A 15,029-nucleotide genomic window follows, 5' to 3' on the forward strand; every position below is an offset into this window, starting at 1 on the left:
TATCAAGTTTTAAGGTGTATTTGGGACGAAAATAATTCCCTGTTTCATCTCTACATAATCATATGACTGATTTTTGCGCGATTGCACGAACAAGTATACGTAATTCTTGGCAACACTGATTACTAGTGATTAATGTATATTTCTATGCTGGGCTATTTTCACGAGCCACTCCCGCCTAGGCGGAAGTACCTACACCTAACACAGGTCAATTGAAGCCGTACAATTTATCGCCAATTTACTACCGTAAAATTTCGACACTTCTTTTGTCTAGATAAGGACCAACCCTCTCATCTCACATTTGCATGTCAAAAATTAACATAACTCCCAAAACCGAAAACAGAAATTATCTTCGTTCAACTTTTCTGTAGGCAACAAAAGACTAGAATAAAAGGATTGTTCACACATACCATGCTAACACTTCAAAATAAAAATGAGATCCGAAACCGAAACCAAAACAGAAAAGTTAAAACGACGGCTTTTATGTTCTCATGACCATCACCGACTTGAGAGTATAAAGTACTGTCTCTTATCTTAGTCCCTGGTGATGTGTTTACACTTAGGCCAAAAAAATAATTGTTTACTTGTCCATAGATCACTTTTAGAAGTTGGGTCGGTCAGTCGGGAAAAGTACCAAAAGTATAATGTGAAGTACTTGTTTGTAAGTAAAACACTCACTGACCAAAGTATTTGCACCAAAGACAAAATCAAGGTAAACCATACCTTATTTGGCATGTAACTGTCTGGCAGACTTAAAATACTGCATTTTTAAGTTCAACAATATTTAACTTATGTAGATGCTGATATTAATAATATGAAATATTGAAACCCTCAGCCATGGACAACAGGACATGGGAAACATACAGGACATGGTATTGTTCAACATTTCTGTTATATCTTCAGTTTTTAGACGAAAAGTTTGTGACTTTTTTGGGAAAATGTAAAAAAATTCTACGGTCGGGACTGCCAAGACGGTCGGTCAGACGAGGACAAGCGTACAACTTTTTTTTCTTAGCCTTAAGGTCCGTTCATACTACCACCGCATTTGCAATGCGTTGTTTGCGATGCGATGTGTTGTCGCACTGCATCGTACTGCAAACTACTGCATTGCGATATCGCAATAAAGTTAAATACATTTTAACTTGCAAATGCGACGAGTTGCGGCAAAAGTAATTGATATATCGGCATTGCAAAGCAACGCATCGCAAATGCGGTGGTAGTATAAATGGACTTTTAGGCTTGGTATTGGCGCAAATTATATGCCTTGTATGTTCTCATGACCATCAGTGACTTGAGGCTATACTGTCTCTTACCTTAGTCCCTGGTGATGTGTTGACACTTAGGCTTGGTATTGGCGCAAATTATATGCCTTGTATGTTCTCATGACCATCAGTGACTTGAGGCTATACTGTCTCTTACCTTAGTCCCTGGTGATGTGTTGACACTTAGGCTTGGTATTGGTGCAAATTCCATGCCTTGTATGTTCTCATGACCATCAGTGACTTGAGGCTATACTGTCTCTTACCTTAGTCCCCGGTGATGTGTTGACACTTAGGCTTGGTATTGGTGCAAATTCCATGCCTTGTATGTTCTCATGACCATCAGTGACTTGAGGCTATACTGTCTCTTACCTTAGTCCCTGGTGATGTGTTGACACTTAGGCTTGGTATTGGTGCAAATTCCATGCCTTGTATGTTCTCATGACCATCAGTGACTTGAGGCTATACTGTCTCTTACCTTAGTCCCTGGTGATGTGTTGACACTTAGGCTTGGTATTGGTGCAAATTCCATGCCTTGTATGTTCTCATGACCATCAGTGACTTGAGGCTATAGGCTATACTGTCTCTTACCTTAGTCCCTGGTGATGTGTTGACACTTAGGCTTGGTATTGGTGCAAATTCCATGCCGTGTATGTTCTCATGACCATCAGTGACTTGAGGCTATACTGTCTCTTACCTTAGTCCCTGGTGATGTGTTGACACTTAGAATGTATTTTGCTATTTTATATTTAACTGTTATTATGATATTGTGCAATCTCCAGTGTATAGAGTCTAATAAATAAATAAATAAATAAATATTAGGCTTGGTATTGGTGCAAATTCCATGCCTTGTATGTTCTCATGACCATCAGTGACTTGAGGCTATACTGTCTCTTACCTTAGTCCCTGGTGATGTGTTGACACTTAGGCTTGGTATTGGTGCAAATTCCATGCCTTGTATGTTCTCATGACCATCAGTGACTTGAGGCTATACTGTCTCTTACCTTAGTCCCTGGTGATGTGTTGACACTTAGGCTTGGTATTGGTGCAAATTCCATGCCTTGTATGTTCTCATGACCATCAGTGACTTGAGGCTATACTGTCTCTTACCTTAGTCCCCGGTGATGTGTTGACACTTAGGCTTGGTATTGGTGCAAATTCCATGCCTTGTATGTTCTCATGACCATCAGTGACTTGAGGCTATACTGTCTCTTACCTTAGTCCCTGGTGATGTGTTGACACTTAGGCTTGGTATTGGTGCAAATTCCATGCCGTGTATGTTCTCATGACCATCAGTGACTTGAGGCTATACTGTCTCTTACCTTAGTCCCTGGTGATGTGTTGACACTTAGGCTTGGTATTGGTGCAAATTCCATGCCTTGTATGTTCTCATGACCATCAGTGACTTGAGGCTATACTGTCTCTTACCTTAGTCCCTGGTGATGTGTTGACACTTAGGCTTGGTATTGGTGCAAATTCCATGCCTTGTATGTTCTCATGACCATCAGTGACTTGAGGCTATACTGTCTCTTACCTTAGTCCCTGGTGATGTGTTGACACTTAGGCTTGGTATTGGTGCAAATTCCATGCCTTGTATGTTCTCATGACCATCAGTGACTTGAGGCTATACTGTCTCTTACCTTAGTCCCTGGTGATGTGTTGACACTTAGGCTTGGTATTGGTGCAAATTCCATGCCTTGTATGTTCTCATGACCATCAGTGACTTGAGGCTATACTGTCTCTTACCTTAGTCCCTGGTGATGTGTTGACACTTAGGCTTGGTATTGGTGCAAATTCCATGCCTTGTATGTTCTCATGACCATCAGTGACTTGAGGCTATACTGTCTCTTACCTTAGTCCCCGGTGATGTGTTGACACTTGGGCTTGGTATTGGTGCAAATTCCATGCCTTGTATGTTCTCATGACCATCAGTGACTTGAGGCTATACTGTCTCTTACCTTAGTCCCTGGTGATGTGTTGACACTTAGGCTTGGTATTGGTGCAAATTCCATGCCGTGTATGTTCTCATGACCATCAGTGACTTGAGGCTATACTGTCTCTTACCTTAGTCCCTGGTGATGTGTTGACACTTAGGCTTGGTATTGGTGCAAATTCCATGCCTTGTATGTTCTCATGACCATCAGTGACTTGAGGCTATACTGTCTCTTACCTTAGTCCCTGGTGATGTGTTGACACTTAGGCTTGGTATTGGTGCAAATTCCATGCCTTGTATGGTCTCATGACCATCAGTGACTTGAGGCTATACTGTCTCTTACCTTAGTCCCTGGTGATGTGTTGACACTTAGGCTTGGTATTGGTGCAAATTCCATGCCTTGTATGTTCTCATGACCATCAGTGACTTGAGGCTATACTGTCTCTTACCTTAGTCCCCGGTGATGTGTTGACACTTAGGTTTGGTATTGGTGCAAATTCCATGCCTTGTATGTTCTCATGACCATCAGTGACTTGAGGCTATACTGTCTCTTACCTTAGTCCCTGGTGATGTGTTGACACTTAGGCTTGGTATTGGTGCAAATTCCATGCCGTGTATGTTCTCATGACCATCAGTTACTTGAGGCTATACTGTCTCTTACCTTAGTCCCTGGTGATGTGTTGACACTTAGGCTTGGTATTGGTGCAAATTCCATGCCTTGTATGTTCTCATGACCATCAGTGACTTGAGGCTATACTGTCTCTTACCTTAGTCCCTGGTGATGTGTTGACACTTAGGCTTGGTATTGGTGCAAATTCCATGCCTTGTATGTTCTCATGACCATCAGTGACTTGAGGCTATACTGTCTCTTACCTTAGTCCCTGGTGATGTGTTGACACTTAGGCTTGGTATTGGTGCAAATTCCATGCCTTGTATGTTCTCATGACCATCAGTGACTTGAGGCTATACTGTCTCTTACCTTAGTCCCCGGTGATGTGTTGACACTTAGGTTTGGTATTGGTGCAAATTCCATGCCTTGTATGTTCTCATGACCATCAGTGACTTGAGGCTATACTGTCTCTTACCTTAGTCCCCGGTGATGTGTTGACACTTAGGCTTGGTATTGGTGCAAATTCCATGCCTTGTATGTTCTCATGACCATCAGTGACTTGAGGCTATACTGTCTCTTGCCTTAGTCCCTGGTGATGTGTTGACACTTAGGCTTGGTATTGGTGCAAATTCCATGCCTTGTATGTTCTCATGACCATCAGTGACTTGAGGCTATACTGTCTCTTACCTTAGTCCCCGGTGATGTGTTGACACTTAGGCTTGGTATTGGTGCAAATTCCATGCCTTGTATGTTCTCATGACCATCAGTGACTTGAGGCTATACTGTCTCTTACCTTAGTCCCCGGTGATGTGTTGACACTTAGGCTTGGTATTGGTGCAAATTCCATGCCTTGTATGTTCTCATGACCATCAGTGACTTGAGGCTATACTGTCTCTTACCTTAGTCCCTGGTGATGTGTTGACACTTAGGCTTGGTATTGGTGCAAATTCCATGCCTTGTATGTTCTCATGACCATCAGTGACTTGAGGCTATACTGTCTCTTACCTTAGTCCCTGGTGATGTGTTGACACTTAGGCTTGGTATTGGTGCAAATTCCATGCCTTGTATGTTCTCATGACCATCAGTGACTTGAGGCTATACTGTCTCTTACCTTAGTCCCTGGTGATGTGTTGACACTTAGGCTTGGTATTGGTGCAAATTCCATGCCTTGTATGTTCTCATGACCATCAGTGACTTGAGGCTATACTGTCTCTTACCTTAGTCCCTGGTGATGTGTTGACACTTAGGCTTGGTATTGGTGCAAATTCCATGCCTTGTATGTTCTCATGACCATCAGTGACTTGAGGCTATACTGTCTCTTACCTTAGTCCCTGGTGATGTGTTGACACTTAGGCTTGGTATTGGTGCAAATTCCATGCCTTGTATGTTCTCATGACCATCAGTGACTTGAGGCTATACTGTCTCTTACCTTAGTCCCTGGTGATGTGTTGACACTTAGGCTTGGTATTGGTGCAAATTCCATGCCTTGTATGTTCTCATGACCATCAGTGACTTGAGGCTATACTGTCTCTTACCTTAGTCCCTGGTGATGTGTTGACACTTAGGTTTGGTATTGGTGCAAATTCCATGCCTTGTATGTTCTCATGACCATCAGTGACTTGAGGCTATACTGTCTCTTACCTTAGTCCCTGGTGATGTGTTGACACTTAGGCTTGGTATTGGTGCAAATTCCATGCCTTGTATGTTCTCATGACCATCAGTGACTTGAGGCTATACTGTCTCTTACCTTAGTCCCTGGTGATGTGTTGACACTTAGGTTTGGTATTGGTGCAAATTCCATGCCTTGTATGTTCTCATGACCATCAGTGACTTGAGGCTATACTGTCTCTTACCTTAGTCCCTGGTGATGTGTTGACACTTAGGCTTGGTATTGGTGCAAATTCCATGCCTTGTATGTTCTCATGACCATCAGTAAGGCGTAGCATCAACATTCTGTTGGATTTGGGTTCAAACTTCACAAGAAAAGAGTAAGAAAGAAAGAATAAAAGAATGAACTAATAAAATGAAATAAGATGTACAACTGCAATTTAGGTCTTTCCAACAAATCTCTTTGAAATACACACATATTAATTAAGCCATTGGCCACTCAATTCTCTTGGTGAAAACTATAACTTCAGTTTTAACTTTAATTCATAACCTCATTAATATACACGATACAATTATTTTGATTCGTTTGCCAAAATGCAAATGCTGAACGCGGTCACTAATATTCAACAGTGGACTGCCGCGCCGTCATCGTAAATATTAGTAACCTCCGCGCGAGCCGTGTTGTGTGTCGAACAAACTGCGCGAATGCTGGCCCCCACATTTGGATTGCACGCTACTATATTTGTACAGATTGTTATTCACGCTTCTGTTATTGGTCGTCCTGTTTTAGCCTGATCGATTTTTGGAAAGGCCAAACGTAAAATTTGTTTTATTTTTACGGAAAATGTGTGTTATTTTGTTAAAGTGAAGAGATGAAAGTGCGAAAGTTATGAATGAGGTTAATAACTTTGCATCAGTAATATATCGGGCATTGTGAAAAATCTAAACATTTTGCTTTGGACTTGGTTCCAAAGGCAAAATGTTTAGATTTTTCACAATGCCCTCCAAATAACCGATGCGCAGTAATTAACCTCTAATCGATCACACAACACCTGATGAGCCACATCACATAACAGATTATAACCTTATGTGTGCAGATAACCACTTACTCTGTCTTGAGTCTGTTGTGTGGCAGTAACAGTTGCATTCTCATTCTCTTTTCCTCTCAACTTGGTAAGCTGACTGTAGGCAGGTGTACTCACATCACGCAAAGAATTAATCTGTACCACAAAAAAAACCAAGATAAATAAATGTTAGTACATAGTTCAACATTTTCCACACATTTTTCTGTTACCACACACATAATCTGTTTTGAATGCGAAGCTCATCGGTGAGCAAATTTCTGGTTAGACTTCTCGAGCAACCTGAGAACTATGTAATATCTTAATCTAAATCTAACCGATGTGGTTAGTTAGATCAATTTGATGTAGACGGCACATGCAGACTGTGTGACGATGGTGTCGAAAACAAGGAGAACTTTCTCACAACATGCTCTGCACTAGATGCCCAAAGAGCACCATATATTGATCAACTGAAAGGAGTCATCACAGAAGATCACGGAGAAGCAGTATGGTTAAAGCTGTAATGGTAACTCATCGTACCTCACCCAGATTGTAATCGACTCCTCAACGCAGATATCAAATTTGCCAACATTCAACATCGTCAAAATTGAACCAATCAGCAGGAACTGGTGCCACAAATTGCATACAGCAAGAATGCGCCTGCTGAAGGCACTTGTCGACTAACATCTGTATGTGTATGGTTACATGCGTGATCTAGACTTCGCATGTAACTTCTGTTTCCTATCTATCATGACAGGAAACTCCCCTTCCCTCCATATCCCCCTTCCCCCCTTGCATTAATTGCTTTTTGCACGTGTGCATGTACACTTCATCATCTACCATCTGCATGAAACTTATTCATCACTGCATTAGGTGCTTTGGGTGCATGACTTCCCTATGTGTATTCAGCTTTTTCACCCTTCTGTAGCTACATGTAACTGTGACACTAAAACTGCTTATTATGACTAAAAACTGCATATTTATGACTATGAGACTAAATTGTGACTTTACACACACTTTATAGAGACTTTATACATCCGTTTCCCGGATGGTGCTCTTCGGGCTGTTGAGGAAGGGACGCCAAAATTGAATTTTCTTCAGCGGCCACGGTACGCTACTGGTTATGATGCAGTCCTCTGCAAATACAATGAGGAAAGGATGCTTGTAGCTAAATGTTCAAAGTGTCAGTCTCGAGATTCGAAGGTCGCCGCGTTAAAAAAAAAGATGGGCCAGCAACCTGGGGAAAAGACGACAACTAGTACAAAGTTTACAGTCGTACCTGTAGGATGCAATTGCCATTGAGAAATCCTTTCTGTTGTTGGGTTATACCATTAGGCAAACAAGGGGTGCCCACCTCATTCAAGTCTGAATCCAACCATTGCTCATATACTAACTGCTGCAATTCTGCTATACTAGGCAGTCCTTCCTGTTTTTAGAACAAAACAAATCTTGCAGGTGAAACTGGAGCAACATACATGTAATTACAACACTTATTAGGATCCAAAACTGTTTGGCAGTTTGTTGAATTATTATTTTTATTTCTTGTAAGAGTTCTAGAAGAAATAGCAGTGCCAAAACAATTGTCTTAAAGTCTTATTCAGATTTCATTTGACAGCTTAACCATCGCGTATACGCGCGCGACGTCAAGCGTGTGCATTGGACCTTGTACAAATAATACGCGCTGGACAGCTAGCAGTACGCTTAATTTGTAAAAGGAAATCTGAATAAAACTTAACCAACATACATTTTATCCCCCCCAAAAAGTTTTTTTTAATGCCTGGCTTGATATATAGAACGTACACACAGCTTGGCGCAGCACCTACATATACTGTGCTTGGCATATTGTATGACTGACCCGGGTGACTGACCCATGATTTTGTGACTTAACATGGGTATAAGTTGAGACTTGATTGACTCTCGCAGTAATAAATACATATAATTCTCGCCTATTACGAGCTGATATAGCCGATATGGAGTGTAGTGATCTGTAGCACTTGGCCAATTCACAAGGTACATAATTATTCACACAATTTCGTGTACGGACTCAGTCGGACTGAACAACCCAGAACACGCCACCAATTGCAAGTTGCAACAAAGTTTCAATTGCATGGTGTGATTTTGACTTGGCACAGTCAACTGACACACCAAAATGTGTCAAGTTGCAAGCAACCACAACATTTGGTAGACATCCAAAAATTGTGCTCCAGCCTTCTGTTGAAAATCCCACATTATCCCAACAATTCTCCCATTAAAGGTTGGTCTGAACAATGGCGCATTTTTAAAATGCCGAATTCCACTTTCCTTGAATTCTATATTTATTAGTCTGTGTACTTTTTTTATATATTTGTATAATGTTTAAATATGGTATTTCACCCTTTTCCATCTGAAATTGTCTACATGGTCAATGGCGGGAAATATTGCCAATCTCGTCGCTAACGATGTGGGTTTGACCCTGTATCTTGCGCGGAGTAGGCCGCGGAGCCTTCACTGACATGACGAACTATTATTCCTCTTTTTTATGGAAAATATTGCTTGGATTTTCGTAAAACTTGCGCGGAAGTTGTATCTTAATTACGACTATGAGCTGCGCAAATTGCAGGAATCAAGATGATCACATTTGAAAACATGGGTTGTTTGATTGCTGTCCACTACCACTTTTGATACAAAACAGCGATGCTGAATCGACAGCTCAGATTCTACTTGTTTCTACAAAATCCTAACTATATGTGATGTGTCATGTCAAAATCAGACACTTTTGGGCAGGTTATAAATTTTGAGGTTTTTACATATCTTAAATATAGAGATATTTTGCTCCATAACGACATTTTTCCCAATGAAATCGGACATTCCTAAGTGAAGATAATGAGTTCGTAAGTTATGGTACTATAAAATTGGAAATTGAGATATCGGCCTTTAAAAATATTATTGACAATGTTGAGAGTAGGAATTACCTTGAAAAATATGTCAAAAAATACAAGATGCCAGTTATATTCGCGGCTGAAACTAGCAGACAATATTTTTAACATTAATAACATCACAAGTTCGCAACAAGCCCAAATTGTGAAAAAATCACCTCGGGCAGATTTTTGGCTATTTCTCCATTTACAATCCTGCCCAAAAGTGTCTGCTTTTGACATGACATGTCACATATATACCGTACCTGATATTCTGAGTTGAGCCATTCCACACAGGCATGCACCCACTCATCTAGCACCATCACATGCTGTCTCTTCAACCAGTTGTTCACTGAAGATGAAATTCCTGCTAGTTCCATCCTATGCAACATTTGAAACAAATAAAAAATGTCAAAGTTTTAGGGGCCTGAGCTTTCGATCCTAGCAGGATCTTTATCAAAGGCAGAGTGACAAGACAACACACAAACATGCATAGGGACATGGACATAAAGGAAAAGGAAATTATCAAGACAATAGAAAACATGAGTGTTTATTGGGAAATATCAATTGAGGCAGGAAGTGGGATGATGTCATGAATGGAAATATAAAAAATATCAGAAATTTAATTGTTTGATTTTCATAGACAGCACACAGCATCATAATAAATACCTACTGATTTGAGATTCGGGAAAAGTTTGGATGACATTGAAACAGTGTCTAACTCTTTTAAAATATGTCTCATAATGAAAAATTGGTTGGTCGGTCAGGATTTTTTTTAATATACATTTTTTAAAGGTCATTGCCAAAACATGACTACATGGCTTTATAATTAGCTTAATAAATAGCCCAAATAGTTGTGAATTGGGATATTTTGCTACTGTATACCACTTCAATCATGTTTTCAAAACAGTTTAGAAGTGTGTAGAAATGGTAAAAAAACAACTTTTCAGGATGTCAAAAATTGTTGAAAAAATGAGTTTCTCATCAACAGGAGCCTTGAGTAGAAAAATCGCCTCCCGTGGGAGTTGCATGTTTATTTGGATTTTTGAACTGAAATCCGACCTACTACTGGACCAATGAATCAAATGAACCATGCTGCCAATTTTTCTCACAGGGTTATTAGGGTCACAAGATGGCACTACATCATGGCAGCCTAGTTCTAAATGAAAAAATAAACATGGCCTGATCAAGTTGTGAGAAAAAAATAAAATGGCTGTATCAAGTTGTGCAATACCCCCAGGGCAATACCTCACATTCTTCCTAAATCATAAGGAACAAAAAGTAAATGGTTGCATATCTCTATGATGTTTTTGAGTTGGAAGGTGAAATATATGTAAAGGGTCAATGACCTTTGTACACTGGTCAAATTTTCAAAATTCTCTGATTGAAGCGAAAATGGTCTCAAAATACATGTATTTAGATTTATGCGAAGAACCAAAAAGTATACGTCTTCTTGAAAGAAAAAGAGCAAGATACACCAACTTGGGGAAACAAACAGACTAGTCTAGACAATACGCCGATGGAGGACAAAAACAGCAAATGTAGGTAAAGTTCGATAGCCAAAACTTAACTAGTTCCAAGGCCCCTGCAAAAACAACAAGGATCACAATGGGAATACAAAAGTATACTATAGGCCCACAGAACCTGCAAAAATAACAAGGATCTCTAGCAAATTTTTAGGAGAAAAAAAGGATGCATTTTGATCAAATTATGAATTGTCAAAAAAAAAGGGGGACACGCATTTGCTCTCAAAATATGCATTTTCCCATGCATACCCAACTTTGGGTGCTCATAACTTTAAACAGAAAACAGATATCTGAAATTTAGAGCCAGATTCTGAAAATATGACATAAAGTTAGCTAAAATGCAACATTGCAGCTTTATATCTGTTCAGAACAAGTAGTTATGAGCTACCCAAGTTGGTAAAAATCACCAATGACACTCGCGAGTGCCAAAAAGGGGGGGTCTGGGCCAAACTTCAAAGGGCCATTTGCCCATTTCTCAAAAACGACATGGCCTATGAGGCTAATTTTTTGTATGGGTTCATTGTGGCCACAAAAGATTATTCTGATGGAATTTCATCAAAATCTGAGAGGGTCACCTGGGGACCCCTGGTTGATTTGACATGGACTGACCCTAGAGTGCTTTACTATGGTTTTTCGGTCAGACAGCGGTGCAATTTTTTACACCGGAGGTTATTTATTCTGTTACCGGTAATGTTGAAATTTGGATGAAAGTTATTTTGATGAGTCAACTGTATCTTTTGAGCAAGATTTGCGTATTTTGGACAGTCTAAAATTTTGCTGAAGTGTAATTTTAGCAACATTTTTGATGCAATCGCCTGTCGTGATTTACTTCTGAACTTCCATTGCTTTACACGGTGTCATGCTTCAGCGAATCCGACGAGATTTTGAATGCAAGAGTATTCTTGGCTAGAGTTCTCGAGCAAAGCTAGCTACTAAGCTAGAAGAAGGCTAGGTGTTTAATATTTATACAGCGCCAGCGGCTCATAATTATTGCACAACCCTTGGAAAAAGCATAAAGGCGCTGGAACTGACAATAGCGATATTAACACAGAATAGCAACACTGACTGCTAATATGCAATTATCAATGTGAGGCTTTGAAATTAGCGCAATTATGATAAGAATTTGTTGAAATTAGCGCAATTATCAACCATCTTTTGAAATTAGCGCAATTATGAATTAAACGTTGCAATTATGAAACTTTCAAAATGCTCCATGAAAATAGCGCAATTATGATAATAACTTTTCCAAATTAGTGCAATTATCAACCCCATTTTGAAATTAGCGCAATTTTGAACTAAACATTGCAATTATGAATCTTTCACAATGCTCAATGAAAATAGCAATTATGACAATAACTTGCGCAATTTTGCGCTAATTTTCAGATTTTCACTTTACCTCTTCATTGAAGTGATAATTGCGCTATTCCGCTATTTTCAAAAAAATTGCGCAATTTTGCGCTAAATTGCGCAATTTTGAAATTTCAACATTTTCACTTTACCTCTTCATTCAAGTGATAATTGCGCTATTCCGCTTATTTTCAAAAAATTGCATAATTTTGCGCTAAATTGCATAATTAAATTGCGCAATTTTCAGATTTTCACTTTACCTCTTCATTGAAGTGATAATTGCGCTATTTCGCTATTTTCAACAAAATTGCGCAATTTTGCGTTAAATTGCACAATTTTCAAATTTCCAGATTTTCACTTTACCTCTTCATTCAAGTGATAATTGCGCTATTCCGCTATTTTCAAAAAATTGCGCTAATTTTGCGCTAAATTGCATAATTTTCAAATTTTCACTTTACCTCTTTATTGAAGTGATAATTGCGCTTATTCCGCTATTTTCAAAAAAATTGCGCAATTTTGGCGCTAAATGACACAATTTTCAGATTTTCACTTTACCTCCTCATTCAAGTGATAATTGCGCTATTCCGCTATTTCCACAAAATGGCGCTAATTTTGCCCTACATTTTGCAATTTCCAGATTCTAATTTCCTTAATAACATACACCCAGCAGCCCAAACGTTTCGTGAACATGCTCCAAGTGGGACCAGAACGGAAGGGCCCCGCAGAGCAAGAAATAAACTGTGAACTGCTAATTTTTTTCATAACATACACGCAGCAGCCCAAACGTTTGAGAACATGCTCCAAGTGGGACCAGAACGGAAGAACCCCGCAGGGCAAGAAAGAAACTGTGAACTGCTAATTTTTTTAATAACATACACGCAGCAGAAGAGCCCCGCAGGGTAAGAAAGAAACTGAACTGCTCATTTCTTTAATAACATACACGCAGCAGCGGAAACGTTTCGAGAACGTGCTCCAAGTGGGACCAAACGGAAGAAGCCCCAGAGGGCAAGTAAGAAAGTGTGAACTCTTAGGTCTGACGTGTTAGGTCTGATGGTTACGCATTTCCTTCACATCTGGGGATTTACGGCCAAAATGTGTTTCTATTTGCTCCAAGTGGGACCAGAACGGAAGGGCCCCGCAGAGCAAGAAATAAACTGTGAACTGCTAATTTTTTTCATAACATACACGCAGTAGCCCAAACGTTTCGAGAACATGCTCCAAGTGGGACCAGAACGGAAGAACCCCGCAGGGCAAGAAAGAAACTGTGAACTGCTAATTTTTTTATTAACATGCACGCAGCAGCCCAAACGTTTGAGAACATGCTCCCAGTGGGACCACAACGGAAGAGCCCGCAGGGCAAGTAAGGAAGTGTGAACTGTTAGGTCTGATGTGTTAGGTCTTTCTTAAGAAATTGATGTTTATGCAGTTTAAGTGCGAACTGTTATTGAGAAATTTTGAGAATTTCACTTTACCTCTTCATTCTACTGTTCAACGTTTACGCATACACGCAGCAGCCCAAACGCTTTCGAGAACATACTCCCAGTGGGACCAGAACGGAAGCGCGCCGCATGGTAAGAAAGAAACTGAACTGCTCATTTCTTTAATAACATACACGCAGCAGCGGAAACATTTCGAGAACGTGCTCCAAGTGGGACCAAAACGGAAGAGCCCCGCAGGGCAAGTAAGAAAGTGTGAACTCTTAGGTCTGACGTGTTAGGTCTGATGGTTACGCATTTCCTTCACATCTGGGATTTACGGCCAAAATGTGTTTCTATTTTTCTTAATAACATACATGCAGCAGCCGAACGGGTTTTTCCATCTATTGCATTTACCCACTTGTCACGGTTCTGAAAGGGGACATTGCAAAATCCCTAATGCTTTGTACAGGGCCTTTCAGTTGAAAGTCAATTTTTTCAAAACAAAAAAATACCACTCATTTGCCTTGTCTTTGGTAATTATTCCGTTTAATCCATGACTTGGAGCATGTTCCGTTTCGGTCCCACTTGCAGCATGTTCTCGAAACTTTTGGGCTGCTGCGTGTATGTTATTGCAAAATTAGTTCACTGGGAAATCAAGTCAATTTCCCTGGTCATAAATACAACTTTTGCATGTTTTGTATCCAAATACCTTTCTTTTATGTCATGTTTTGTGATTTCTCCCATTGAGTGCAATAACAATGGTAAGTGTCCTCTTCGTGTGCGAGGTCGCAAGATGGAACAGCCGAATATCGGCAGCATTAGTGCATTTGCCATTTTCATGAATGATGATGTACGTCTATAAGTATCATAATAATCATCATCATGGACAGGTAACAAGCGGCACTGTGCAGTACCGCTCTGCTATTCAAATGCGTGGTGCATTGGTTACGTGTATTTTAAATGTCAACCTGCGAAAATAATCATCGATAGATCGATCCCTGTACTAAAGTCTAAGACAGAGTCGCACCCACCTTGATATTAACATTTGCGACACTCGATATTCCACTCTCTTTTTGATCGGAAAGATCGGATATTTTTATTGCCGATTCGAAATTCTGGACCATCGCAAGGGTGCAGAACTGTTAAATCTAATGTTTACGCATTTTCGATTCCGCACGTGTTAGGTCAGACAGATCGCATTTTCGACTTTTGAAAATAGCGGAATAGCGCTATTATCACTTGAGTGGTGCGGTAAAGTGAAAAATGGCAAAATTGCGCAATTTTGTCCAAAGGCCATTCTTGAAAATAGCGAAATAGCGCTATTATCACTTGAGTGGTGGGGTAAAGTGAAAATTGCATAATTGCGCAATTTTGTC

General features: G+C 40.1%; 1 protein-coding gene across 2 annotated transcripts in view; it reads right to left on the bottom strand.

The window, feature by feature from the left end:
- The window catches only part of LOC140156887 (recQ-mediated genome instability protein 1-like), a 44,042-nt gene that overhangs the window by 23,766 nt on the left and 5,247 nt on the right, over positions 1-15,029 (bottom strand). The window contains exons 2-5 of one of the 2 annotated variants that reach the window (XM_072179906.1): positions 9,629-9,743; positions 7,748-7,894; positions 6,517-6,627; positions 5,653-5,772 (exon numbers count right to left, since the gene is read on the bottom strand). In XM_072179906.1, coding sequence (XP_072036007.1) covers positions 5,653-5,772; positions 6,517-6,627; positions 7,748-7,894; positions 9,629-9,742 — 492 coding nt within the window. In that variant the 5' untranslated portion in view covers position 9,743. Of the gene's footprint in view, positions 1-1,416; positions 1,479-5,652; positions 5,773-6,516; positions 6,628-7,747; positions 7,895-9,628; positions 9,744-15,029 lie in introns of those variants that run through there. The other variant, XM_072179905.1, reaches the window with a different exon arrangement.

Source organism: Amphiura filiformis, chromosome 7 (assembly GCF_039555335.1).
Source record: "Amphiura filiformis chromosome 7, Afil_fr2py, whole genome shotgun sequence".
In the NCBI taxonomy this organism is placed as follows: Eukaryota; Metazoa; Echinodermata; class Ophiuroidea; order Amphilepidida; family Amphiuridae; genus Amphiura; species Amphiura filiformis.